Source organism: Oncorhynchus kisutch, linkage group LG11 (assembly GCF_002021735.2).
Source record: "Oncorhynchus kisutch isolate 150728-3 linkage group LG11, Okis_V2, whole genome shotgun sequence".
Classification (NCBI taxonomy): domain Eukaryota; kingdom Metazoa; phylum Chordata; class Actinopteri; order Salmoniformes; family Salmonidae; genus Oncorhynchus; species Oncorhynchus kisutch.
The window spans coordinates 3,273,855-3,301,837 of record NC_034184.2 but is presented as its reverse complement, the minus strand read 5'-3'; the positions used below and the strand labels follow the sequence as shown (position 1 = coordinate 3,301,837).

At 43.5% G+C, this 27,983-nt stretch overlaps 1 protein-coding gene across 1 annotated transcript; it reads left to right on the top strand.

Moving 5' to 3' along the window:
• Window positions 1–23: 23 nt before the first annotated feature.
• LOC109899174 (transmembrane protein 87A-like) lies at window positions 24–27,082 on the top strand. The gene is given in 20 exon segments (XM_020494231.2): window positions 24–204; window positions 1,266–1,326; window positions 1,479–1,570; window positions 1,941–2,075; window positions 2,307–2,360; window positions 2,619–2,796; window positions 5,359–5,420; window positions 5,862–6,045; window positions 6,383–6,482; window positions 6,608–6,701; window positions 7,289–7,360; window positions 7,923–8,011; window positions 8,013–8,026; window positions 8,230–8,288; window positions 15,393–15,496; window positions 16,282–16,355; window positions 16,451–16,527; window positions 17,622–17,674; window positions 17,996–18,026; window positions 18,964–27,082. Coding segments are annotated over 20 exon segments (1,731 nt in total). The 5' UTR covers window positions 24–48; the 3' UTR covers window positions 19,006–27,082.
• Window positions 27,083–27,983: the final 901 nt, after the last annotated feature.

Genomic DNA, 27,983 nt, shown 5'->3' with positions numbered 1-27,983 from the left:
TCAGGTGAGTTGGCCAGCCAGCCACGCAACACTGGAGCTACTGAAAACATGGCTGCTTCTGTACGGGTGAGGACGTGGAACAGCAAGGCTAGCTCAGTCAAACCCTGGCTCCTTCTTTTGACAGGGATCATTTTATTGGGCGATGTAAATAGCGGGGTCATGGCAGCACCAGAACCGGGACAATGGAGTATTACAGTTGTCAATGTGAGTATTAAAATATTCAATTTATCTAGTTGTCAAGCTAAAGTTAGGTTTCGAGTTAACTAGCAAGAACAGCAATGCGATTCATCCGTCCTAGCAATCTAGCGAGCCAGATTTTCTGTTCATTAAAATGAACATTAACAGTATTGATTGATAATGCATTTTCCTGAACATATTCAGGCTATCGATTTGCACAAGCCATTGTACTGTCTATACACCGTTAGCTAACGTTAGCTATCTGGTGAGTGAGCTTACTAGTTAGCTAACGTTAGTTGGTTTGGGAATATTCTTTGAATGAAATACCATGCTACCTCGGACAATTAGGCAAGCTGTTTTAGTTTAGACTATAGTTATAACGTTACCCCAAATGTTTTCTTAATGTATTGCCCAAACATAGCCGAGCTAGGTTAGGCAGCTACCTAACGTAACATACAACGTAGGCGGTATGTAAACAAATATCAGAGAGACCACTGTCCTGTACTGGGCTAGATCATTGCCTGCAATTTAGCCCCGATATAAGAAGTCTAAAAACAATTTAGCTAGCTAATGTCCAGATTAGAACATGTAGCTAACTAGACTATGCCAGAAGTCTATTGCTATAGTAACTATAGAGCTAACGTTACAATGTCCAATGAATTGAAGGGGTAAGACAAACATCGTGTGTACCAGTGCACACTTTAGGAGGAAGGATAGGTAGGCTAATTGGGACGTAGCCCCAATTTTCCATGGAGCTGGTCAGATGTCTGTCCACCACCATATCCTGTTGCAGAGTAATGTGAGAGCTGCCATTGCCTGCCTAGGGACTCCCAATAATGGTCACCAGGGCCCATATAAAGTGTCTGAGTAGGAATCAGTGCTGATCTAGGATCAGGTCCCCTGTCCTTTTAATCTCATTCATTGTGATCTGATCTTAAATCATCACTGTTACTCTGAGAGGATGGAGACCTAGGTCACCATACCAGTGCCTGTGTTTTGTTCCAGTGCTGGCATTAATCAGACCTGACTCTAGTGTAGGCCTATCACTCAGTTTATCTAATGTAAACACTGTTTCCTCTTCTTCTCAGACCTCAAGACCATTACTTTTGAGGAAATCCATGTATAAAGACACTGATATCAAATTGAAAGGTAAGATTAGCAGGTCCAGGATTTGTTTCAGACAGACTACCAAGCACTCCCAGGATCTGGATCACAGAAGGGATATGAAAACACCCAAAGAACTACCTCTGTAACACCAATTTATTGTTTCTCTTTACACCAATTTATTGTTTCTCTTTTAGTTGTGTCCTTTGGTTGTCCAGAGGAGATGACTTTTACCATTCAATGGTACTTGAAATACTATCCCTGCCACAATGAGTTCAATAATATTGAAGTAAGTAAAGTACAGGTAGTAATTACAGTAAGTGACTAGTACAAAGTTATAGGCTATTTAATGTCTATAGGCTGACATATATGGGTGTGGAGCAGAAAGTGAGTTTGCCGTAGTCATATTTCATTATCAATACCCAGAAAATTTTCGTAATGACTCATTTGTTTAGAATTCCTATGGTAGTGCCACATTTTGACAGTTGGTGTGAATTACCAGTTGACTATACTAACTGTAAGAGTTATTTTTAAATCCCGTCATTCCTCATAGGAAATGTATGTCTCCCTACATTCAACTACTAATAAATATGGTTGAATATTTTATGTATTAAATAGATGTGAAACATTGAATATGAATATAAATCATTACTTTAAAGGAAATGTATGAGAGGACGCCACTGAGTCGAGGACAGAGTATGGATCCTAACCCTCTAGGACAAGGGGAATGCATTGAGCACAAGCACAAACCCTTGAGCTGCAACAATGACCTGCGATACTTCCCAATGCTAAATGTAAGGGCTTATAGGTTACATACATGAGTTCCATTACATTACAGTGCTTTTCACACTCCTGAGCTGGCCTGGTTACTCCTTTTCCATAGTAGCTGAAACTGTGCTGAAAGGGAAAGTGTGAAAACGAAATATTCGGGTCGCCTCAATAGTTTGAAAAGGATATATAGGGAAGAATAATTTGTTTTGGAACTTTGCATTTGACTTACTGTATGACAACTTTGTTTGTTTCAGAAAGCCAAGGCAGAACCACGGCCAGTTGTCCCTCCCATGGAAGGAGCAGCACCGGTGAGATGCTACGATGAGGTCATGATGTTTCACTATGATGATGCATATAAAAAAAGTTTTACACACACACTTACTTTCGGCTACATTGCAAGTTGCTAAGGTTGTTGTCAATGACCGTTGGAGTTGTCCATATACAGCATGCACAAAGAGATCTGGAACCAGACTATCACTTTTCACATTCTCATTACTTCCTTCGTTCTTCATTGCATAATGCATATAACCCCCTTTCAAAACAAATGTTGGTTCAATCCTACCCAGGGCTCAGATGAAAACTACACGAAGTGGACGATGGAGGAGTACGACAAAGTCGGCGGTCTGAAGAACGGCAGTGTGTCGCTTAAACATGACGTCATCGCCACCACGTGGAAGGACGGCCCCTATCTGCTGGTGGTGGTGATTAAGTCTAACAAACAGGAAGCCAACTGGAATCTAACAGGTGGGTTCACTGCATTAACCCCAATTTCACTTCAACTGGGTTGTGTTCACCAGACGGAAGAATGCAGACTGAAACAGGGAGGGACCACCAGAACTAACAAGAGAATTGACTGTAACGGGAAGGTACTAGCTGGACTCTGCAACATTTTTACGGTGATCTACCCTAATGAACATGACCCAGTTATTGAATACTTGGAATGTTAAACTTGCTTGTGAGGCTTATCAAGAAGAAAATTAAGTTTCTTTAGGCAGCCTAAATACTAATTAAAATGATATAAAGGACATTGACCATTTTGATCACATTGCTCCATGTTATATTTTTTAAATATTATTTCACCTTTATTTGACCAGGTAGGCCAGTTGAGAACAAGTTCTCATTTACAACTGCGACCTGGCCAAGATAAAGCAAAGCAGTGCGACACAAACAACAGCACAGAGTTACACATGGAATGAACAAACATAGTCAATAACACAATAGGAAAAAGTCTATATACAGTGTGTGCAAATGGCGTGAGGAGGTAAGGTAATAAATGGGTCATAGTAGCAAAGTAATTACAATTTAGCAAATTAACACAGGAGTGGCAGATGATGTGCAAGTAGAAATACTGGTGTGCAAAAAAAGTCAATTAAAACAATATGGAGATGGAGTAGGTAGGTAGATTGGATGGGCTAGATGGGCTGTGTACAGCTGCAGTTATCGGTTAGCTGCCCAGATAGCTGATGTTTAAGTTAGTGAGGGAGATAAAAGTCTCCAACTTCAGCGATTTACATTTTTATATTAAATTTGTACTTTTTTTGCAATTCGTTCCAGTCATTGGCAGAAAAGAACTGGAAGAAAAGGGGGCCAAAGGAGGTGTTGGCTTTGGGGATGACCAGTGAGATATACCTGCTGGAGCGCGTGCTACGTGTGGGTGTTATCGTGACCAGTGAGCTGAGATAAGGCGGAGCTTTACCTAGCAAAGACTTACAGATGACCTGGAGCCAGGGGGTCTGGCGATGAATATGTAGCGAGGGCCAGCCGACGAGAGCATACAGGCCGCAGTGGTGGGTGGTATATGAAACTGTGACTGACTGCATCCAGTTTGCTGAGTAGAGTGTTGGAGGCTTATTTGTAAATGACATCGCCGAAGTCAAGGATCGGTAGAATAGTCAGTTTTACGAGGGTATGTATGGCGGTGTGAGTGAGGGAGGCTTTGTTGTGAAATAGGAAGCCCGTTCCAGATTAAATTTTGGATTGAAGATGTTTAATATGAGGCTGTAAGGAGAGTTTACAGTCTAGCCAGACACTTAGGTATTTGTAGTTATCCACATATTCTAAGTCAGAACCGTCCAGAGTAGTGATGTCGGGCGGGCGCAGCGATCGGTTGAAAATAATGCATTTAAAGCTTGTTTTGGAGGTTTAAGTGTCCAAAGAAGGGCCAGATGTATACAGAATGGTGTCGTCTGCGTAGAGGTGGATCAGGGAATCACCCGCAGCAAGAGCGACATCGTTGATATGTACAGAGAAAAGAGTTGGCCCGAGAATTGAACCCTGGGGTACCCCCATAGAGACTGCCAGAGGTCTGGACAGCAGGTCCTCCGATTTGACACACTGAACTCTGAGAAGTAGTTGGTGAGGCAGTCATTTGAGAAACCAAGGCTATTGAGTCTGCCAATAAGAATGCAGTGATTGACAGAGTTGAATGCCTTGGCCAGGTAGATGAAGATGGCTGCACAGTGCTGTCTTTTTTATCGATGGCGGTTATGATATCGTTTAGTACCTTGAGCGTGGCTGAGGTGCACCTGTGACCAGCTCGGAAACCGTATTGCACAGCGAAGAAGGTACGTGGGATTTGAAATGGTCAGTGATCTGTTTATTAACTTGGCTTTCGAAGACTTTAGAAAGGCAGGGCAGGATGGATATAGGTCTGTAACAGTTTGGGTCTAGAGTGTCAGCCCTTTGAAGAAGGGGATGACCGCGGCAGCTTTCCAACCTTTAGGGATCTCGGACGATACGAGAGGTTGAATAGACTGGTAATAGGGGTTGCAACATTGGCGGCGGATAATTTTAGAAAGAGGGTCTAGATTGTCTAGTCCAGCTGATTTGTACGGGTCCAGGTTTTGCAGCTCTTTCAGAACATCTGCCATCTGGATTTGGGTGAAGGAGAAGCTGGGGAGGCTTGAGCAAGTAGCTGCGGGGGGTGCGGAGCTGTTGGCCAGGGTCGGGGTAGCCATTAGGAAGGCATGGCCAGCCGTAGAGAAATGCTTATTGAAATTATCGTGGATTTATCAGTGGTGACAGTGTTTCCTAGCCTCAGTGCAGTGGGTAGCTGGGAGGAGGTGCTGTTATTCTCCATTGACTTTGGTGTCCCAAAACTTTTGGGATTTAGAGCTACAGGATGCAAATTTCTGTTTGAAAAGTTAGCCTTTGTGTTCCTAACTGACTGCGTGTATTGGTTTCTGACGTCCCTGAAAAGTTGCAAATCGCTGGGACTATTCGACTCTAGTGCAGAACGCCACAGGAAGTTTATTGTAACCCTAATTATTGTGTTATGGATAGCTGATTGAGTCTTTATATTTCCAGTCAACGTCGTAATGAAAGGAACTCACGGCTACATCTCCATCACGGAATGGCCTCTCATGATCGTGAGTATACATACAATTAAACATAGTCAGTGACACATTGAATAAACAACAGTGGGATGCATTGCACCATGACATTTTAGCTCACGCTAATTTCCAGTGCTTGTCCCTAGCCACATATACATTGTAGGGTTAATCATTGTCATAGATATCAGACGCCTGTTTTGTGTTGTCTTCATGTAATAATATATTAGCTGACTTTCATCCAAAGCTTTCAAGCACACAATCCTGCCGTTGCTTGTGCCATGCTCTACTAACTGAACCGTACAGGACCTTGTGGTTTGTTCAGAAAAATACCTTGTCTGTTATTTTGTTTTAACACGCATCTCAGTTCTACATGGTGATGTGTACATCCTGTACGGTGTGCGTGTTACTCTGGTTTATGTCTTCAGCCTGCTACTGGAAGAACCAATATTTTTCTCTCACCCTTTGTCTCTGTCTCAGTTCTACATGGTGATGTGTACAGTGTACATCCTGTATGCGTTACTCTGGTTCCTGTGGGCTGCCTGCTACTGGAAGGACTTACTGCGGATCCAGTTCTGGATAGCTGGAGTCATCTTTCTGGGCATGGTGGAGAAGGCTGTGTTCTGTGCTGAGTACGAGAATACCAACGGTGTCGGGGCAGCTTGTAAGTCTACACTACAGTTACACCTAACTCTGTTGTCTGACTGGTTTAAAGAAAGTACTAAGATCCTCTGTATAGTAGCATGGTGGAACGGATCACATTGATCTGGTCCCAATTCCCTCCTTGGCCCTAACCTTTCAATGTTGGCAGATCTGAAGGGTCTGGATAGGTATCAGCAGTATAGTGGTGGAGAGTCCACCATATTAATTCTACCTTACAGATTTTCAAACATCGCAGGCTTGGGGCCAAGGGGGAGGTTTGGGGAGTGTTATTATTCTGAGCAAGAGTTTTTCTGTCTCGTGTGAGAGAGAATTAATTCCAATGTGGATTTTGTTTTTAGCTCCAGGCCTGTTGATCTTTGCTGAGCTCATCTCTGCCCTGAAGAGAACCCTGGCACGGCTGCTGGTCATTATCGTCAGTCTGGGATATGGTATAGTCAAGTAAGTTGAGAAAATAAAGGTCGTCAGACACTCTTACTCCCTGTCCTTTGATAGGTGACCCCAGTGACGTTATCGTGCTGTATGTATTTAGTCATTTTTCCTGCGTTGTGTGCGTTTCCCATCAGACCTCGACTGGGTACAGTGATGCACAGAGTGGTGGGACTAGGTGTGATGTACTTTGCCTTTGCTGCCATCGAAGGTGTGCTTAGGATCACTGGGGTAAGGCGTATTCCTGAGCTTGCTTACCTCCAGTGAGCTTGCATTTTGAATGTGAACCTTCATTTCTCGATGGCGTGCTGTTTTTCTAATGTGTGGGTTATGGTAATTATGTTCAATACGTCTGTATGCATTCACTAAAGGTTCGTGACAATGGCCCCGCCCTCATCACATCCATTGTTCTAGCATTGATGGACTTCTGTATCATCTGGTTCATATCCTTCCTTATTTAGAATATTTACCCCATAATGCACCTCTAGTGGTCTATCATAACTTAATGGCCTACTTGGCTGTATCACTTGTCTATCAGTGTTACAGAATGACACCTTATTGTGTTGCATACTAATGATTCTCACTGAAAGTCATGATGCTGGGGTTATAATGTATCTTGTACAGTTTGGATTGTAAACTTATATTGTATATTAAATCATGTTTCACTGGGTAATTTTCTTTGGTTACTGCTGTTATTTTTCTCTCCCCCACTCACTCCATCACTTTCACCTTCTGTCTTCTCTCTTTCTTCCCCCCATTATTCCCACCTGTCTGTCCATCCTGTCTCTCTCAATCCCTTTCTTCTTTCTTCCTCTCAGGCAAAAGACTCTGACCTGGCTCTGTTGGCCAACATTCCTCTGGCTCTGCTTGACTCTTCTCTCTGCTGGTGGATATCCTTTGGTGTGCTGATAGCCCTGTTTGAGGCTACTCTGTCCCCTGGGGGCCCCCTTATCCCTACCGGGGCTTCTCTGGTCCTCAGCCTGAGCCTTGGGCTACTCTGTCCACTGGAGCCCCCCCCCAATCCATGGTCCCTACCCAGGGCTACACCGTCCCTCCCTGTGCCAATCCAAAGGGTCTCTGCATGAGGGCAAATAATCTATTCTTGCACGCTATAGCACAGCTAGCTAACCTGGAGGTCTGATAGTAGAGATCTAGTAGTCTGGGCCGAGCCCTTGGCCCCTATCCCTGCCCGGGGCATCATCTGTACACCTTGCATGTTATCATCCCTGCTGATTTTTGCTAGGTTCTTCCATGATTCAAACCTCCGAGCTGACAAGGTACAAATCTGTCGTTCTGCCCCTGAACAGGCAGTTAACCCACTGTTCCTATCCCGTCATTGAAAATAAGAACTTGTTCTTAACTGATTTGCCTAGTTAAATAAAGGTAAAATAAAAAGGTCTGTTAGTTACATACTGTGAAGCCCAGCTGCTGTTTCCTTGACTGCCCCCTAACATATTTGTGAGCCTGGCTCACACTATAAAGACACTGAAGCTGAGGAGAAACCCAGTGAAGCTGTCTCTCTACAGACATTTCACAAACACACTTTGCCATTATAGGTGAGTACAGCCAGGAAGACAATTTTCGTGTTTTTATAGTTTATGAGTATCATAACACATTACTACTGTATAAGGCATTATGAACAACGTTATAAAGCAGTATATGTATGTAGCCTACTTCATACTTCATTCAGAATTAGTCTCACAATTGAATGGAAATGGTCTGATGCAGTTTTGGTTGTATTTTTTTCCCCCACCTTCAGCTTCAATCATTTTCATGGTGTGGACGACGAAAAAATTCAGACTAGCCGACTGTCAATCTGTGAGTATGTCTTCTTGTAATGGCAGCAAATTGTCCAGTTGTGTGATATTAAGTTTGACTGCTCTGTGCATTTTTTTAAGGTTCCAGACAATGCAAATAGTCCGGGTAGCCATTTGATTAGATGTTCAGGAGTCTTATGGCTTGGGGGTAGAAGCTGTTTAGAAGCTTCTTGGACCTAGACTTGGTGCTCCGGTACCGCTTGCCATGCGGTAGCAGAGAGCACAGTCTATGACTAGGGTAGCCGGAGTTTTTGACAATATTTAGGGCCTTCCTCTGACACCACCTGGTATAGAGGTCCTGGATGGTAGGAAGCTTGGCCCCAGTGATGTACTGGGCCATTTGCACTACCCTTTGGTGCCTTGCAGCTCAGCATTCAACTGCTGAGCAGTTGCTGTACCAGGCAGTTATGCAACCAGTCAGGATGCTCTCAATGGTGGCTCTGAGGAACCATGCCAAATCTTTTCAGTCTCCTGAGGGGGAATAGGTTTTGTCGTGCCATCTTCGACTGTCTTGGTGTGCTTGGACCATCTTTGATGATGTGGACATCAAGGAACTTGAAGCGCTCAACCTGTTCTACTACAGCACTGTCGATGAGATTGGGGATGTGCTCGGTCCTCTTTCCTGTAGTCCACAATCATCTCCTTTGTTTTGATTACGTTGATGGAGAGGTTGTTGTCCTGGCACCCCACGGCCAGGTCTTTGACCACCTCCTTAAAGGCTGTATTGTCGTTGTCTGTGATCAGGCCTACCACTGTTGTGTCATCTTTATTTATTTATTTATTTATTTATTTTATTTTACCTTTATTTAACCAGGTAGGCAAGTTGAGAACAAGTTCTCATTTACAATTGCGACCTGGCCAAGATAAAGCAAAGCAGTTCGACAGATAAAACGACACAGAGTTACACATGGAGTAAAAACAAACATACAGTCAATAATGCAGTATAAACAAGTCTATATACAATGTGAGCAAATGAGGTGAGAAGGGAGGTAAAGGCAAAAAAGGCCAAGATGGCAAAGTAAATACAATATAGCAAGTAAAATACTGGAATGGTAGTTTTGCAATGGAAGAATGTGCAAAGTAGAAATAAAAAAAATAATGGGGTGCAAAGGAGCAAAATAAATAAATAAATTAAAATTAAATACAGTTGGGAAAGAGGTAGTTGTTTGGGCTAAATTATAGGTGGGCTATGTACAGGTGCAGTAATCTGTGAGCTGCTCTGACAGTTGGTGCTTAAAGCTAGTGAGGGAGATAAGTGTTTCCAGTTTCAGAGATTTTTGTAGTTCGTTCCAGTCATTGGCAGCAGAGAACTGGAAGGAGAGGCGGCCAAAGAAAGAATTGGTTTTGGGGGTGACTAGAGAGATATACCTGCTGGAGCGTGTGCTACAGGTGGGAGATGCTATGGTGACCAGCGAGCTGAGATAAGGGGGGACTTTACCTAGCAGGGTCTTGTAGATGACATGGAGCCAGTGGGTTTGGCGACGAGTATGAAGCGAGGGCCAGCCAACGAGAGTGTACAGGTCGCAATGGTGGGTAGTATATGGGGCTTTGGTGATAAAACGGATTGCACTGTGATAGACTGCATCCAATTTGTTGAGTAGGGTATTGGAGGCTATTTTGTAAATGACATCGCCAAAGTCGAGGATTGGTAGGATGGTCAGTTTTACAAGGGTATGTTTGGCAGCATGAGTGAAGGATGCTTTGTTGCGAAATAGGAAGCCAATTCTAGATTTAACTTTGGATTGGAGATGTTTGATATGGGTCTGGAAGGAGAGTTTACAATCTAACCAGACACCTAAGTATTTGTAGTTGTCCACGTATTCTAAGTCAGAGCCGTCCAGAGTAGTGATGTTGGACAGGCGGGTAGGTGCAGGCAGCGATCGGTTGAAGAGCATGCATTTAGTTTTACTTGCATTCAAGAGCAATTGGAGGCCACGGAAGGAGAGTTGTATGGCATTGAAGCTTGCCTGGAGGGTTGTTAACACAGTGTCCAGAGAAGGGCCGGAAGTATACAGAATGGTATCGTCTGCGTAGAGGTGGATCAGGGACTCACCAGCAGCAAGAGCGACCTCATTGATGTATACAGAGAAGAGAGTCGGTCCAAGAATTGAACCCTGTGGCACCCCCATAGAGACTGCCAGAGGTCCGGACAGCAGACCCTCCGATTTGACACACTGAACTCTATCAGAGAAGTAGTTGGTGAACCAGGCGAGGCAATCATTTGAGAAACCAAGGCTGTCGAGTCTGCCGATGAGGATATGGTGATTGACAGAGTCGAAAGCCTTGGCCAGATCAATGAATACGGCTGCACAGTAATGTTTCTTATCGATGGCGGTTAAGATATCGTTTAGGACCTTGAGCGTGGCTGAGGTGCACCCATGACCAGCTCTGAAACCAGATTGCATAGCAGAGAAGGTATGGTGAGATTCGAAATGGTCGGTAATCTGTTTGTTGACTTGGCTTTCGAAGACCTTAGAAAGGCACGGTAGGATAGATATAGGTCTGTAGCAGTTTGGGTCAAGAGTGTCCCCCCCTTTGAAGAGGGGGATGACCGCAGCTGCTTTCCAATCTTTGGGAATCTCAGACGACACGAAAGAGAGGTTGAACAGGCTAGTAATAGGGGTGGCAACAATTTCGGCAGATAATTTTAGAAAGAAAGGGTCCAGATTGTCTAGCCCAGCTGATTTGTAGGGGTCCAGATTTTGCAGCTCTTTCAGAACATCAGCTGAATGGATTTGGGAGAAGGAGAAATGGGGAAGGCTTGGGCGAGTTGCTGTTGGGGGTGCAGTGCTGTTGTCCGGGGTAGGAGTAGCCAGGTGGAAAGCATGGCCAGCCGTAGAAAAATGCTTATTGAAATTCTCAATTATGGTGGATTTATCAGTGGTGACAGTGTTTCCTATCTTCAGTGCAGTGGGCAGCTGGGAGGAGGTGTTCTTATTCTCCATGGACTTTACAGTGTCCCAGAACTTTTTTGAGTTAGTGTTGCAGGAAGCAAATTTCTGCTTGAAAAAGCTAGCCTTGGCTTTTCTAACTGCCTGTGTATAATGATTTCTAGCTTCCCTGAACAGCTGCATATCACGGGGGCTGTTCGATGCTAATGCAGAACGCCATAGGATGTTTTTGTGTTGGTTAAGGGCAGTCAGGTCTGGGGAGAACCAAGGGCTATATCTGTTCCTGGTTCTAAATTTCTTGAATGGGGCATGTTTATTTAGGATGGTTAGGAAGGCATTTTTAAAAAATATCCAGGCATCCTCTACTGACGGGATGAGATCAATATCCTTCCAGGATACCCCGGCCAGGTCGATTAGAAAGGCCTGCTCGCAGAAGTGTTTCAGGGAGCGTTTTACAGTGATGAGTGGCGGTCGTTTGACCGCTGACCCATTACGGATGCAGGCAATGAGGCAGTGATCGCTGAGATCTTGGTTGAAGACAGCAGAGGTGTATTTAGAGGGGAAGTTGGTTAGGATGATATCTATGAGGGTGCCCGTGTTTAAGGTTTTGGGGAGGTACCTGGTAGGTTCATTGATAATTTGTGTGAGATTGAGGGCATCAAGTTTAGATTGTAGGATGGCTGGGGTGTTAAGCATGTTCCAGTTTAGGTCACCTAGCAGCACGAACTCTGAAGATAGATGGGGGGCAATCAGTTCACATATGGTGTCCAGAGCACAGCTGGGGGCAGAGGGTGGTCTATAGCAGGCGGCAACGGTGAGAGACTTGTTTTTAGAGAGGTGGATTTTTAAAAGTAGAAGTTCAAATTGTTTGGGTACAGACCTGGATAGTAGGACAGAACTCTGCAGGCTATCTTTGCAGTAGATTGCAACACCGCCCCCTTTGGCAGTTCTATCTTGTCTGAAAATGTTGTAGTTTGGAATTAAAATGTCTGAGTTTTTGGTGGTCTTCCTAAGCCAGGATTCAGACACAGCTAGAACATCCGGGTTGGCAGAGTGTGCTAAAGCAGTGAATAGAACAAACTTAGGGAGGAGGCTTCTAATGTTAACATGCATGAAACCAAGGCTATTACGGTTACAGAAGTCGTCAAAAGAGAGCGCCTGGGGAATAGGAGTGGAGCTAGGCACTGCAGGGCCTGGATTCACCTCTACATCGCCAGAGGAACATAGGAGGAGTAGAATAAGGGTACGGCTAAAAGCTATGAGAATTGGTCGTCTAGAACGTCTGGAACATAGAGTAAAAGGAGGTTTCTGGGGGCGATAAAATAGCATCAAGGTATAATGTACAGACAAATGTATGGTAGGATGTGAATACAGTGGAGGTAAACCTAGGTATTGAGTGATGAAGAGAGAGATATTGTCTCTAGAAACATCGTTGAAACCAGGAGATGTCATTGCATGTGTGGGTGGTGGAACTAATAGGTTGGATAAGGTATAGTGAGCAGGACTAGAGGCTCTACAGTGAAATAAGCCAATAAACACTAACCAGAACAGAAATGGACAAGACATATTGACATTAAGGAGAGGCATGCTTAGTCGAGTGATCAAAAGGGTCCGGTGAGTGGAGAGGTTGGTTGGTGATTTAGACAGCTAGCCAGGGCATCGGTAGCAAGCTAGCATAGGATGGAGGTCTGTTGTTAGCTACCTCTTGCGTTCCGTCAGTAGATTAGTGGGGTTCCGTGTGGTAGAGGGGATTAATCCAAATCACACAACAACAACAAAAATAAAAACAATAGATATAGTTATAGAGGCCCAAGAAGAAAACATAATAATAATAATAAAAAATAAAAAAATATATATATAAAAAAAAATGTCAGATTGTCTATTCAGATAGCAGCCGGTAAGACAGCTAACGGTTAGCAGGCCGCAGATGGGCGTTCAGGTAACGTCGCGACGGAGGAGCCAGCCGAATAACTCCTTCGGGTAGATAACGTCGGCAGTCCAGTTGTGAAGGCCCGGTGGGGCTCCGCGAAAGCAGTAAAACGGGTCCGGATAGGTGACTGCAGCCCAGGTGTGATTGATGGAACTCAGGAGTGATTGACGGAGCTTGCTAGCTCCGGAATAATTGATGTTTGCTCCGGAATCGACGAAGGCCGATAGTCACACGGATAGCAGCTAGCTAGCTGTGAGATCCGGGTATGAATGTCCAGAGAGCAGTCGAAATCCAGGGACATGGAGAGAAAAATTGGTCCGGTATGTTCCGTTCCGAGCCGCGCTGCGCCGTACAGAACTGGCGATAGATTTTCGAGCTAAAGGATAGCTGATGACCACAAACCGTGGTTAGCTGAATACTAACGATTTGCCAGTAAAGGAGCTAACTAGCTTCTGAACTAGCTTCTGGATTAGCTTCTGGCTAGTTTCAGGCTAGCTTCTTGGAGTTTCTGGCTAGCTTCTTGGAGGATTACAGATCTGAGGTAAATAATACTTTTTTATAAATATACATTGGTGAGGCGGGTTGCAGGAGAGTGTTTTGAAGATGAGTTGATGGAAAATAAAAATAAAATGTATGTGAAAAAGTTGTAAATATATATACAGGACACGACAAGACGAGGACAAAAGACGTCTGAACTGCTATGCCACCTTGGAGTATTGGAGTATTGGCATTGTTGTGTCACTAGCAGGAGAGAACATTTTGGAACTCCCAAAAATGGCTGAATTTACCAAGTCTGAGAGTCTGAGAAAGAGTTTATAACAGAGGATGAAATAACGTTAGTTAAGGGAGCCAGTAAAACTACTGAAGCCGTTCATGTTTGAGCTGATCGTTGCTCCAGATCAAATAGTTTGTTCTCGTAGCAGTAACACAGAAATGCCGCCTGAAACACCTCAAAATCTGCAAAATGAATGATGGTGTTGGACTCGCGCCTGGTCGTGCAGTCATGAGTGAACAGGGAGTACAGGAGGGGACTGAGCACGCACCCCTGAGGGGCCCCTGTGTTGAGGACCAGCATGACAGATGTGTTGTTACTACCTTTACCACCTGGGGGCGGCCCGTCAGGAAGTCTAGGATCCAGTTCCAGAGGGAGGTGTTTAGTCCCAGGGTCCTTAGCTTAGTGATGAGCTTTGAGGGTACTATGGTGTTCAATGCTGAGCTGTTGTCAATAAATAGCATTCTCACTTAGGTGTTACTTTTGTCCAGGTAGGAAAGTGCAGTTTAGAGTGCAGTAGAGATTGCATCATCTGTGAATCCATTGGGGCGGTATGCAAATTAGAGTGGGTCTAGGGTTTCTGGGATAGTGGTGTTGTGAGCCATGACCGGCCTTTCGAAGCACTTCATGGCTACAGATGTGAGTGCTATGGGTCGGTAGTCATTAAGGCAGGTTAGGTTACCTTAGTGTTCTTTGGCACAGGAACTATGGTGGTCTGCTTGAAACATGTTGGTATTACAGACTCAGAGATGTTTAAAATGTCAGTGAAGACACTTGTCAGCGCATGCTCGCAGTACACGTCCTGGTAATCCTTCTGGCCCTGCGACCTTGTGAATGTTGACCTGTATAAAGGTCTTACTCACATCGGCTGCGTAGAGCGTGATCACACAGTCATCCGGAACAGCTGGTGCTCTCATATTCATGTTTCAGTGTTATTTGCCTCGATGCGAGCTGTAGCTTGACCAGCTGTAACTATCAGTCGCACCACAGATGAAAGGTTACAAGTAATTCTGCTTGAGATTTACATTGACATTTGTCATTTAGCAGACTCTCTTATCCAGAGCCACTTACAGTAGTGAGTGCATACATTTTCATACTTTCCCCCCATACTGGTCCCCCGTGGGAATCGAACCCACAACCCACTGGTTTATAAACAAAGCAAGGTGTAGATGCATGTGATGCCGGTTTTATATGACGTTGCATAAAGCCACAAGTAAATCCTATGTATTGCCTGCCTCCTGAATCCAGGGACTTGACACAGCTTGAGGGGACCAGTAACTTTATGATCAACTTTATCAGTGTACCAGCTACAGTCATTTTTCATACTTGGGTCACCTTTCTTTGAACTGATACTGGTTTCATCCAAATATCATTACATTTGATGAAAACATAATTTTCACATAATTAAGACATTGAATCAACAGCATTGAATCAACGTATTGTAAAAAATGCCAGCTCAAGTATCAGCTCAAGTATCATGGATGACATTGTTTGTATTATTCCATATAACAGGACTGGGTGGAGCTGTGGGTTGATGATGCCTTCTGGAGGTTCCTGTTCTCCATCATACTGCTGGTTATCATGTTCTTATGGAGACCCTCTGCTAACAACCAAAGGTGAGGTTACATGGTGTGTGTGGCTATCCTCGTGGGTACCTTTTTATTAAACCTTTATTTAACTAGGCAAGTCGGTTAAGAATAAATTCTTATTTTCAATGACGGCCTAAGAACAGTGGGTTAACTGCCTGTTCAGGGGCAGAATTCCCCACAAGGATAGTAAAAAAAAAAGGGCAAAGTCTATTTTCAGGGTCAGAGAAAATAGGATTTGGAATGGAAGTACTTTTGAGGTCCCCACTAGGATAGTAATATCAAATGTGTGTGTGTCCTCCTATATGTGGACAGTGTTGTATTGGAGAACGCCAAATCAAATTTTATTGGGGGTAGCCATTTCATTAGTTGTTCAGGAGTCTTATGGATTGGGGGTAGAAGCTGTTGAGAAGCCTTTTGGACCTAGACTTGGCACTCCGGTACCGCTTGCCTTGCGGTAGTAGAGAAAACATTCTGACTAGGGTGGCTGGACCATTGACCATTTTTAGGGCCTTCCTCTGACACCGCCTGGTTGACAGGTCCTGGATGGCAGGAAGCTTGGCCCTAGAGATGTACTGGGCTGTACGCACTACCCTCTAGTGCCTTGCGGTCAGCTACCAACCAGCGTTGATGATTGACCTGCCTATTATATTAGTGAAATGTGCTTTGATCTAAGTGTGTGGAGACCATTGTCTACATCCTGCATCCCACACCTTGTTGAGTGTGCTGTAGATTTATCAATGGCAATATGTTGACATATCAAACAACCAACAGTCAGTCAGGGAGAAAGTGCCTCACCTTACCACTCTCCTCAGATATGCGTTCACTCCACTGATGGATGACTCTGACGATGAGGAGATTGAGGAGTTCCTGGTGTCAGCTAATTTAGGTATTGTACATGTACTTCTGTTTTTGTTTAACTTCTTTAGTGATAATGTGTTTGAGCCTTGATCTTTCTCTCCGTGTTTCTCTAAACACACACAGCTGATGGCATAAAGCTGAGAGCCTCCAACTTTAAGAGTGAGACGAACGGCTCAGCCAAGCCTTCAGGATCTAACCCGGTTAGTATCAAACCTTCAATTCAATTAATACAACTTGATTTGTTTCCTCTGGGAATTAAGTCCATTTCCAATTATCCAATCAATATGAACACAATATCTCCACATATAAATACAGCATACCAACAAGCCAACCTTTTCTGTCAGTCAATAAAGTTTCACTTTCAGGTAACTGACACTCAAATGTTTGCTCTGACCTGTGATGCAATTCAAGCACAAAAATTACCTTCAAGAACAAATGACCATCTACTGTATATAGTGAACACAAATATAAATGCAACATGTAAAGTGCTGGTTTCATGAGATGAAATAAAAGCACAAAAAGCTTCTCAAATTTTGTGCACAAATTTGTTTACATCCCTGTTTGTGAGCATTTCTCCTTTGCCAAGATAATACATCCACCTGACAGGTTAGGCATATCAAGAAGCTGATTAAACAGCATCATTACACAGGTGCACCTTGTGCTGGGGACAATAAAAGGCCACTAAAATGTGCAGTTTTGTCACAACGCAATGGCACAGATGTCTCAAGTTTTGAGGAAGCGTGCAATTGGTATGCTGACTGCAGGAATGACCACCAGAGCTATTGGCAGAGAATTACATGTTAATTTCTCTACCATAAACTGCGTCCAATGTAATTTTAGAGAATTTGGTAGTATGTCCATCCGGCCTCACAACCGCAGACCACGTGTAACCACACCAGCCCAGGGCCTCCAAATCCAGCTTTTTCACCTGCGGCATCGACTGGGACAAACCACCCGGACAGCTGATAAACTGAGGAGTATTTCTGTCTGTAATAAAGCTCTTTTGTGGGGGAAAAACTCATTCTGATTGGCTGTGCCATATTCCCCAGTGGTTAGGCCTGGCTCCCAATTGGATGGGCTTATGCCCTCCCAGGCATGTGAAAATCCATTGATTAGGGCCTAATGAATTTATTTAAATTGACTGATTTCCTTATATGACCTGTAACTCAGGAACATTGTTGCGTTTTATGTTTTTGTTCAGTATTTTTAGTCTAGTGAATGACATCCGAGTTCAAACAACAGAGGGCAGCGTTGAGTAGTTCTCTTTTATTTTCACTCTTACCCACCTGTCCAGGATGAAGACTTGAAGTGGGTGGAAGAGAACATTCCTACCTCTCTAACAGACGTGTAAGCATCACTTATCAATCAATATTTCTATCAACACCAAAATAGCAGGTGTGTTTATAGCAGCGTTTTCCAAACTCTGTCCTCGGGACCCCAAAGGGTGCACATTTTTACCCTAGCACTACACAGATGATTAAAATAACCAACTAAACATCAGGCTTTGATCATTTGAATCAGCTGTGTAGTGTTAGGGTAAAAACCAAAACCTGCACCACTTGGGGTCCCTAGGACCGAGTTTGGGAATTCCTGGTTTAATGTGGTCACCATTATTAGGTGGTGGTTTCATAAAAACAAATGTTTTCTCCTTATTTTCCTCCATTGTAGAGCGTTGCCTGTCCTTCTTGATTCAGATGAGGTGTGTATATTTTTAACATGGGGTCATTTCTGTCAATGGCAAAATATACTGAGGATACAAAATATTAAGGACACCTGCTCTTTCCATGGCATGTGCTATCAGGTGAAAGATATGATCCCTTATTGATGTCACTTGTTAAATCCACTTCAGTCAGTGTAGATGAATGGTTGGAGATTGGTTAAAGAAGGATTTTTAAGCCTTGGGAAAATTGAGATATATTGTGTATGTGTGCCATTCAGAGGGTGAATGGGCAAGGCAGACAGATTTTAAGTGCCTTTGAACAGTAGGTGTCAGGCTCACCGGTGTGTCAAGAACTGCAATGCTGCTGGGGTTTTCACGCTCAAGTTTCCTGTGTGTTTCAAGAATGGTCCAACACCCAAAGGATATCCAGCCAACTGTGGGAAGCATTGGAGTCAGCATGGGCCAGCATCCATGTAGAACGCTTGAGACACCTTGTAGAGTCCATGCCCTCGGCGAATTGAGGCTTTTCTGAGGGCAAAAGGAGGAGGCAACTAAATATTAGGAAGGCTTTCCTAATAAGGGCGGTAGGTAGCCTAGTGGTTAGAGTGTTGGGCCACTAACTGAAAGGTTGCTGGATCGAATCCCCTAGCTGACATGGTAAAACTCTGTTGTTCTGCCCCTGAGCAAGGCAGTCAATCCACTGTTTCCCGGGCGCCGTGGATGTTGATTATGACAGCCTCCCGCACCTCTCTGATTGAGGGGTTGGGTTAAATGCAGAAGATACATTTCAGTTGAATGCATTCAGTTGTACAACTGACTGGGTTTCCCCTAATGTTTTGTAACTCAGTATATATGGTTTATTTCACTGTGCATTTCCTATAATGTTATTAAATTCCCAGTAGGCAATTTTATATGTACAGCCACGAAGGTATTCGAGAGAGATATATATATATTTTCCACTGTATTCTTTACCTAGGAAATCATGACTACAAAATATGAAATGTCCAAGATGGAGTAACATGGGGAAATCTTCCTACTACCCACGATGGATGCAGAGCATCTCTTCCTTCTGAGATTGGTTCCTCCTGCATGGCATGGAAGAGACAGATCACCAGGAGCGCGACACCTCTCCCGTCCTAGGCCTGTTTTAGGCTGAGAGTCAGACCTCTGTCTACAACACTACTGGGGCTTAACACCTCTGACTTGGCGATCAGCAGGGTCCTATTCATTGGGTATCAAATGGAAGAAAACTGATTTAAACAGGAGGTACTACCTGAACTTGTCCAAGAAGAAATGCTGGTTATAGTTTTCCGTTGCAAAACATTTTTGCTGCGGTGTGCCCTAATGTGTTTAGCCCTCTCACCCTCTCCACAAACCAAGACATAACAATTGAGCGTGTCCCAAAGTGCACCCTATTCCCTATTCAGTGCCTTCGGAAAGTATTCAGACTCCTTTACTTTTTTTCACATTTTGTTACGTTACAGCCTTATTCTAAAATGGATTAAATGTTTGTTTTTTTCCCTCATCAAACTACACTCAATAACCCATAATGACTGAATGAAAATAGGTTTTTAGAATGTTTTGCAAAATAAAAGAACTGAAATATCACATTTCCATAAGAATTCAGACCCTTTACTCAGAACTTTGTTCAAGCATTTTTGGCAGAGATTACAGCCTCGAGTCTTCTTGGGTTTGACACTATAAGCCTGCCACTCCTGTATTTAGTGAGTTTCTCCCATTCTTCTCTGCAGATCCTCTCGAGCTCTTGTCAGGTTGGAAGAGGAGTGTCGCTGTACATTTTTTTTTTTTTTTTACGGTCTCAATTGATGTTCGATCGTGTTCAAGTCCATGCTCTGGCTGGGTCCCTCAAGGACATTCAGAGACTTGTCCTGAAGCCACTCCTGCATTGTCTTGGTTGTGTGCTTAGGGTCGTTGTCCTGTTAAAGGTGAACCTTTGCCCCAGTCTGAAGTCCTGAGCGATCTGGAGCAGGTTTTCATCAAGGATCTCTCTGTACTTTGCTCTGTTCATCTTTCCGTCGATCCTGTCTAGTCTCCAACTCCCTACCGCTGAAAAACATCCCCACAGCATGATGCTGCCACCACCATGCTTCACCGTAGGGGATGGTGCCAGGTTTCCTCCAGATGTGACGCTTGACATTCAGGCTAACAAGTTCAATCTTGGTTTCATCAGACCAGAGAATCTTGTTTCTCATGGTCTGAGAGTCCTTTAGGTACCTTTTGGGAAACTCCAAGAGGGCTGTTATGTACTTTTTACTGAGGAGTGGCTTCTGTCTGGCCACTACCCTAAAGGCCTGATTGGTGGAGTGCTGTAGAAATGGTTATTCTTCTGGAAGGTTCTCCCATCGCCACAGAGGAACTCTGGAGCTGTGTGAGTCACCATCGGGTACTTGGACACCTCTCTGACCAAGGTCCTTCTCCCTTGATTGCTCTAGGAAGTTATTCCATTTAAGAATGATGGAGGGCTGTGTATTTGGGGACTTTCAATGCTGCAGACATTTTTTGGTACCCTTTCCCCAGATCTGTGCCTTGGCACAATCCTGTATCAACCCCTAAGGACAATTCCTTCGACAACATGGCTTGGTTTTTGCTCTGACTTGCACTGTCAACTGTGGGACCTTATATAGACTAGGGTGTGCCTTTCTAAATCATGTCCAATCAATTGAATCTACCACAGGTGGACTCCAAGTTGTAGAAACATCTCAAGGATGATCAATTTCAAGTCTGATAGCAAAGGGTCAGAATACTTATGTAAATGAGGTATTTCTGTTTGTTTCATACATTTTCAAACATTTCTGAAATCCTCTTTTCACTTCGTCATTATGGGGTAATGGTCAAAAGTAGGGAACTATGGACCCGTGTGGCTCAGTTGGTACACCATGGCGATTGCAACGCCAGGGTTGTGGGTTCGATTCCCACTGGGCGTCCAGTACGATAAAGTATGAAGATGTATGCACTCACTTCCGTAAGTTGCTCTGGATAAGAGCATCTGCTAAATGACTATAATGTGTATAGGGAATAGGATGCCATTTGGGACAGTTTTTGTGATAACTTGACTTTATACTGTATCTTGGAGAGGGGAACAAGCTGGTGTATTATTTCTACACCAATTGGATACATTACGTAATATAGGACCAATGTGATATTTTGATGGATGATAATTCAGAGGTGTGTGTGTGTGTGTATATATAGTGTTTATTATATCTCACTGAGTGAAGCTTTATTGCTTCCTAACCAAAGTATAATGTGATGTGTTGTGTGGGGGAGAGTTGTCTGCATTGTGTTGTCTAGGCTGGGACACAGGATTCATTTGTTTAGTGTGAGTTACGCAGTACTAAACAGAAGTGTTGCTGTAAGTGTAGGATCACAGGGCTTGGGTCTGTCCAGATAGATCTGATTGTCTGTCAGAAGAATAATGCTAGAGCCGACACAATTCCGTTCTATCTGCTATTGATGTTCAGAAAGTTTCACATCACTGATGCACCCCTGAGGTTGGTTAGTAGAGGCAGTACTTTAGTTGAGGCCCATGGCATTGAGAAGTTATAATGAATAATATTTTATTCAGCTTCTATAGTGCTTTTCATTAGACAGAATCTCAAAGTGCTTGTTAAGCAAAATAACCAACAAGCATGTATTTAGAGATATAGGCTACAACAGTAGATGGGTCAAGTCTGAGTGTTTCCTGAAACCTCCAGATGGACAGCTGCTCTCATGAGAGGATCTGGAAGCTCATAGCTAGATGGTCAGCAGCGGTGGTGGTCTGGTCAGCATGTCCAAGGGCAGGCAGGTAGGCCGGCAGCTCTATGTCATCAGGGTCGTCTCCGCCGTCTGCAGATCCTCTGTATTGGGACTGTGATGAGCTTTGAGATCCCCACAGAGTACAGTCATCACTTCAGAAGTATCCTCCAAAGTAATGAAAAGCTGTCCCACTGCCTCTTGGATCACCGTTGGTGAAAAGCAACCCTGAGTCATCGGTGTAATTCAAATGAAAACACACCGGCTAGCTAGTATTACCTAGCTTGTTGACAATGCTGATTTTCATACATTTCCTAGTGGTAGAAAAAATACCCAATTATCATACTTGTGTAAAAGTAAAGATACCTTAATAGAAAATGACTCAAGTAAAAATCCAGTAAAATACTACATAAGTATATTTAGAACTAAATACTTTTCCTCAAGTATCAACATTAAATGTAATTGCTAACATATACTTAAGTATCAAAAGTGTAAATCATGTCAAATTCCTTATATTAAGCAAATCAGATGGCACCATTTTATTTTAATATACAAATAGCCAGGGGCACACTCTAACACTTAATTTACAAATGAAGCATGTGCGTTTAGTGAGTCTGCCAGATCAGAGGCAGTAGGGTTCTTTAAGAATGTAGTGGAGTAAAAGTTGTCAGAAATATAAATAGTAAAGTACAGATAACCCAAAAAAACGACTTAAGCAATACTTTAAAGTATTTTTACTTAAGTACTTTACACCACTACAATTTATGGGCATGACTCAAATTCATGATATCAAGACTTGATCTGCACTCATTTAGCTATTGAAAAATGTCAAACTTGGTACAAAATATTAAATATGATTACATATGTACATGAGTTCTCTGCCAAGGCACCATGGCAATTCTAGAACCCAGGAGCTCCGTACTACTATGGCTGACCATGTAAAACAAATCATTTCACTGCACCTATCAGGTGTATGTGACAAAACATAATTTTTTTCTGGTACCCTCCCCCTTTTTTAAAACATTGTTTGTGCCCTAAATGGTATCCTATTCCCTATATAGTGCACTACTTTTGACCAGAGCCCTATGGGCCCTGGTATAAAGTAGTACACTAAACAGAGGATAGGGTGCCATTTGGGACTAATATTGGTCCTTGTTAGTTCTTGTTTAAGTGTACTTCCACCTTGCTCCCGAGTTGCACAGCAGTCTAAGGCACTGCATCTCAGTGCTAGAGGTGTCACTACAGACCCTGGTTCGATTCCAGGCTGTATCACAACCGTCTGTGATTGGGAGTCCCATAGGGCGGCGCACAATCAATTGGCCCAGCGTCCTCCGGGTTAGGGTTTGGCCGGGGTAGGCTGTCATTGTAAACAATTTGTTCTTAACTGACTTGCCTAGTTAAATATTTTTGGGGGGTATATGTGCTGAAGCCTCTAGTTTACTCTCTTGGTTAATTTATGGGGATATTGTTATTGTGTGTTTTAATTTGATCCCTGATTTGCTGTCTTTTCCTAAACTCATTTTAAAGGAGAAACTATTAGAAATGACAGTCTCTGGTTAATTCATGCATTTGTTTTGCCATTGAAAAGGGGATGTTGGTATGACTCCAACATAGCTATCCCAATCCCTATGTTTTGTAATAGTTGAACACTTTCAAAGTACACATTTGTTGTCCGCCATTTATGAAAAGGTTCTGGTACTGGTGCCAGTTAGATGGTGTCTGTTGAAGTCTTCATATGCATGTTATGGTGTATGAGACGGCACAAATGTAGGGGTGTTAGTTTCATGTGGACCAACAATCCCAATCTTTATTTATCCAGGTAGGCCAGTTGAACAAGTTCTCATTTACAACTGCGATCTGGCCAAGATGATAAAGTAAAGCAGTGTGACAAAAACAACACTGTGTATGCAAATGTAGTAAGATTAGGGAGTTAAGGCAATAAATAGGCCATAGAGGTGAAATCATTACAATTTAGCATTAACACTGGAGTGATAGCTGTGCAGATGATGATGTGCAAATAGAGAGTCTGTTTTCACCCCAGTATATGGTTACCAGTGAGCTGAGAAGGTGGGGCTTTACCTAGCGAAGACTTATAGATGACCTGGAGCCAGTGCGTTTGACGACGAATATGTAGTGAGGGCCAGCCAACGAGAGCATACAGGTCGCAGTGGTGGGTAGTATATGGATGGCACTGTGATAGACTGCATCCAATTTGCTGAGTAGAGTGTTGGAGGCTATCTTGTAAAGGACATCACCGAAGGCAAGGATCAGTAGGATAATCAGTTTTACGAGGGTATGTTTGGCAGCACGAGTGAAGGAGGCTTTGTTGCGAAATAGGAAGCCGGTTCTATATTTTGGATTGGAGATGCTTAATGTGAGTCTGGAAGGAGAGTTTACAGTCTAACCAGACACCTAGGTATTTGTAGATGTCCACATATTCTAAAGTCAGAACTGTCCAGAGTAGTGATTCTGGACGGGTGGGCAGGTGCGGCAGCGATCGGTTGAAGAGCATTTAGTTTTACTAGCATTTAAGAGCAGTTGGAGGCCATGGAAGGAGTGTTGTATGGCATTGAAGTTAATTTGTTAACAGTGTCCAAAGAAGGGCCAGATGTATACAAAATGGTGCCGTCTGCGTAGAGGGGGATCAGGGAATCACCAGCAGCAAGAGCGACATCATTGATATATACAGAGAAAAGAGTCGGCATGAGAATTGAACTGTGTGGCAACCCATAGAGACTGCCAGAGGTCCGGACAACAAGCCCTCCGATTGGACACACTGAACTCTATCTGAAAAGTAGTCGGTGAACCATATCCCTATGTTGACACCTACGGAAACGAGAAGTGGTGAGTGACAGCCACAGCCCGTCCCAATTCATTCCCTCCCTCTTGGCCCCAGAAGTTTTCTGATCTAAAGGGTATTGGAAGTATGCTGTGTAGAGGAGGAGCTTACACCTTACAGATCTGCCAACATCGAAGGGTTGCTTAGAGGTTTGTCACTAGTTAACACAGCCACAGCACCATTTCACAATTATGACTTCGTGGCAGTGTTAACTAGTGAAGACCAACTCAGGACCAAGAGGGACGTAAAGTTTGGCAGGGAATGAATTGGGATCAACAGACATTGTGGAGCCCAGGGCCCATATTCACAAAGCGTTTCAGAGTATGAGTGCTGATCTAGGATCAGTTTTGCCTTTAAGATTATAATGAATAAGATTAGAGAGGCAGCAGGTAGCCTAGTGGTTAGAGTGTTGGGCCCGTAACCGAAAGGTTGCTGGATCGAATCCCTAAGCTGACAAGGTAAAAAGCTATGGCAGCCCCCCGCACCTCTCTGATTGAGGGGTTTGGTTAAATGCAAAAGACACATTTCAGTTGAATACATTCAGTTGTACAACTGATTAGGTATCCCCCTTACATGGACAGGGGAGATCTGATCCTAAATCAGCACTGGGCCCTGACTGTAAGTAACCTGCAGAGGCTCCTGTGTTTGACATTTTTACGTCAGGGTACCCCTATGTACCATCACCTTCCACCCTGTGACCCCTTTTTCTAGTGAATAGGCACTTTTTAGAACCTCCTTTAGTGGCTAATGTAAACCTCTAAGAGATGCTTGTCAATGATGGCCTCACAAGTGACGATCATGAGGTCTGTTTCTTCGTGTTCCCATAATGCGGCATTTGTTGTTGTTTCTCTGACGCTGGCTGGAGTTGAGTGTTAGCTTTGTTGCTGATATGTTGGAGGTTTTGAGGTAGAGAGAGTGATAGAGAGAGAGACTAGAGTTCTACCTGAAAAAAAAAGATCCTCATTGTCTTCTCTACTGTTGTACTACCTCCAGACATTTATCCCACATCGATCCACAGCCGACCTCACCGTCCTCCAAATTGTTTTCTGAAAGAGCCCACTGACAAAAATCTCACTGCTTTTCTGTTTTCATGAAGTGACTCACGCTCCGGGGGGAAGAAGAATTGAACCCTGTGGGCACCCCCATAGAGACTGCCAGAGGTCCGGACAACAGGCCCTCCGATTTGACACACTGAACTCTGTCTGAGAAGTAGTTGATGTACCAGGCGAGGCAGTCATTTGAGAAACCAAGGCTATTGAGTCTGCCAATAAGAATGCGGTGATTGACAGAGTCGAAAGCCTTGGCCGGGTTGATAAAGACGGCTGCACAGTGCACAGTGATGGCGGTTATATCGTTTTGGACCTTGGATAGGCACAAGGGGTTTATGTTGGATTGGTCAATGTTGTCCTCTGCAGCCTAGGCACAAGGTTAGCGGGTTTATGTTTGATTGGTTCATGATGTTGTCCTCTGCAGCCTAGGGACAAGGTTAGGGGGTTGTCCATTTACTCGTTCTCAACTCCAACTATTTCCTAGGACCTGTCCAGAAACAACCGCTACCCCCTAGATTTTCCAATCTTTCCCCTCCGATCTCGTGTGTAGGCAGTAGGGTCTAGGGATGCGTTTGGGAATCAGACCTAGTGTATTTGGAGCTTTTCCTAACTTGTAGAAAATCAGAATTAGATGCTTCTTCTTACTCAGACCCTGGCTGCCTTCATGCTCATTCTTTCCTTGTCATGTAGCCTACGACTGTATCCACTTGTCTTATTTTCACAGAACAGTCTGCTTTTGGCTGACTGTTAGTCCTGTTGTTTCCTAAGTCACCAGGTGACTGAATATTTATTGCCTTGTTCCTATTTTTGGAAGGTTTGTCTTCAGAACTATGATTGAACATTTCATTCCAGGGCTGCTTCTGAAATGGCACCCTATTCCCTGTAGAGTGCACTACTTTTGACCAGAGCCCTATTCCCTATAGAGTGCACTACTTTTGACCAGAGCCCTATTCCCTATAGAGTGCACTACTTTTGACCAGAGCCCTATTCCCTATAGAGTGCACTACTTTTGACCAGAGCCCTATTCCCTATAGAGTGCACTACTTTTTACCAGAGTCCTATTCACTATAGAGTGCACTACCTTTGACCAGAGCCCTATTCCCTATAGAGTGCACTACTTTTGACCAGAGCCCTATTCCCTATAGAGTGCACTACTTTTGACCAGAGCCCTATTCCCTATAGAGTGCACTACTTTTGACCAGAGCCCTATTCCCTATAGAGTGCACTACCTTTGACCAGAGCCCTATTCCCTATAGAGTGCACTACTTTTGACCAGAGTCCTATTCACCCTGGTCAAAAGTAACTCACTAGATAGGTGCCATTTGGGAAGTACATATTCATTTGCTTGTATGTCTATTTATTTCTGTTGACTTGGAGAGAAAGAGAATCTGTATTTCTGATTGTTATTGTAATACAATTGTTAATTTAATTGTAAATAAAACATGTTTATCTGACCAATATGTTTTTGTATTATTGCAGTCACAGGAAAATATTATAACCACTGATCATTATAAGATCTTGGTTATTTCAGCGTCCTGAACCCAGCCGTGATCTAGTCAGGCAGATGTGCTATCATCATATGACGTCATATTGGTGCTCTCACGAGGTGGTATACTGTCCCATCTGGCAGGACTGTTCCCTCAGTCAGATTTCTTATCAAACCAATGTGTTCCTGTGTTGACTGGGTGACGTTCTCTAGTTATTTTTTATATAAAAGGAACTCAGTCCAGCTTTAAACTTACTCTTGAAAGTTGTAATAGTAGAATTCAGTTCCTCTTGTCATGTCAGTCATTGCATACCTTAGAGAGCTATTTGTAACTTGTCAGAAGTGTCCAGATCAAGTAGCCCGTGTCAGCTGTAAAACAATAACATTTCCCATAGATAATTGTACTTTTTTTGTCACATATCACATGAATACATGGCAGAATGTATAGAATTGCAAGACAATTAGCTTTAAACCTGCAAAATTCTCTTCACCAATGAGGAGTGTGAACAGTTTGTTTCATGAACAGTGCTTGTGCGCGCAGGGGGGGCGCTGGATGTTACCCAATGCTGGAAAGGGAACCCCTGTTTTAGTCTAGTGGAATGAGATGTTCCATTTGCACAGCTGTTCGTGTGCCGCAGATAGCAAAGACTAACTCATTTTCATCCGAAGTCAGAAACCGCTCAGAACATTTCCATATACTGTATTTACCATGGGGGTTTTAGGACATCCTTTTGATAACCAGACTAAGCCGTTTTTTAATGGTATTTGAATCTTATATTTTTAAGTGATGTCTTTTTCTTGACTGTTCAGTAAGGTAATGGGGTGTAGGGACTACTATACAGAATCAACGTGTTCCTGACTTGCGTGAA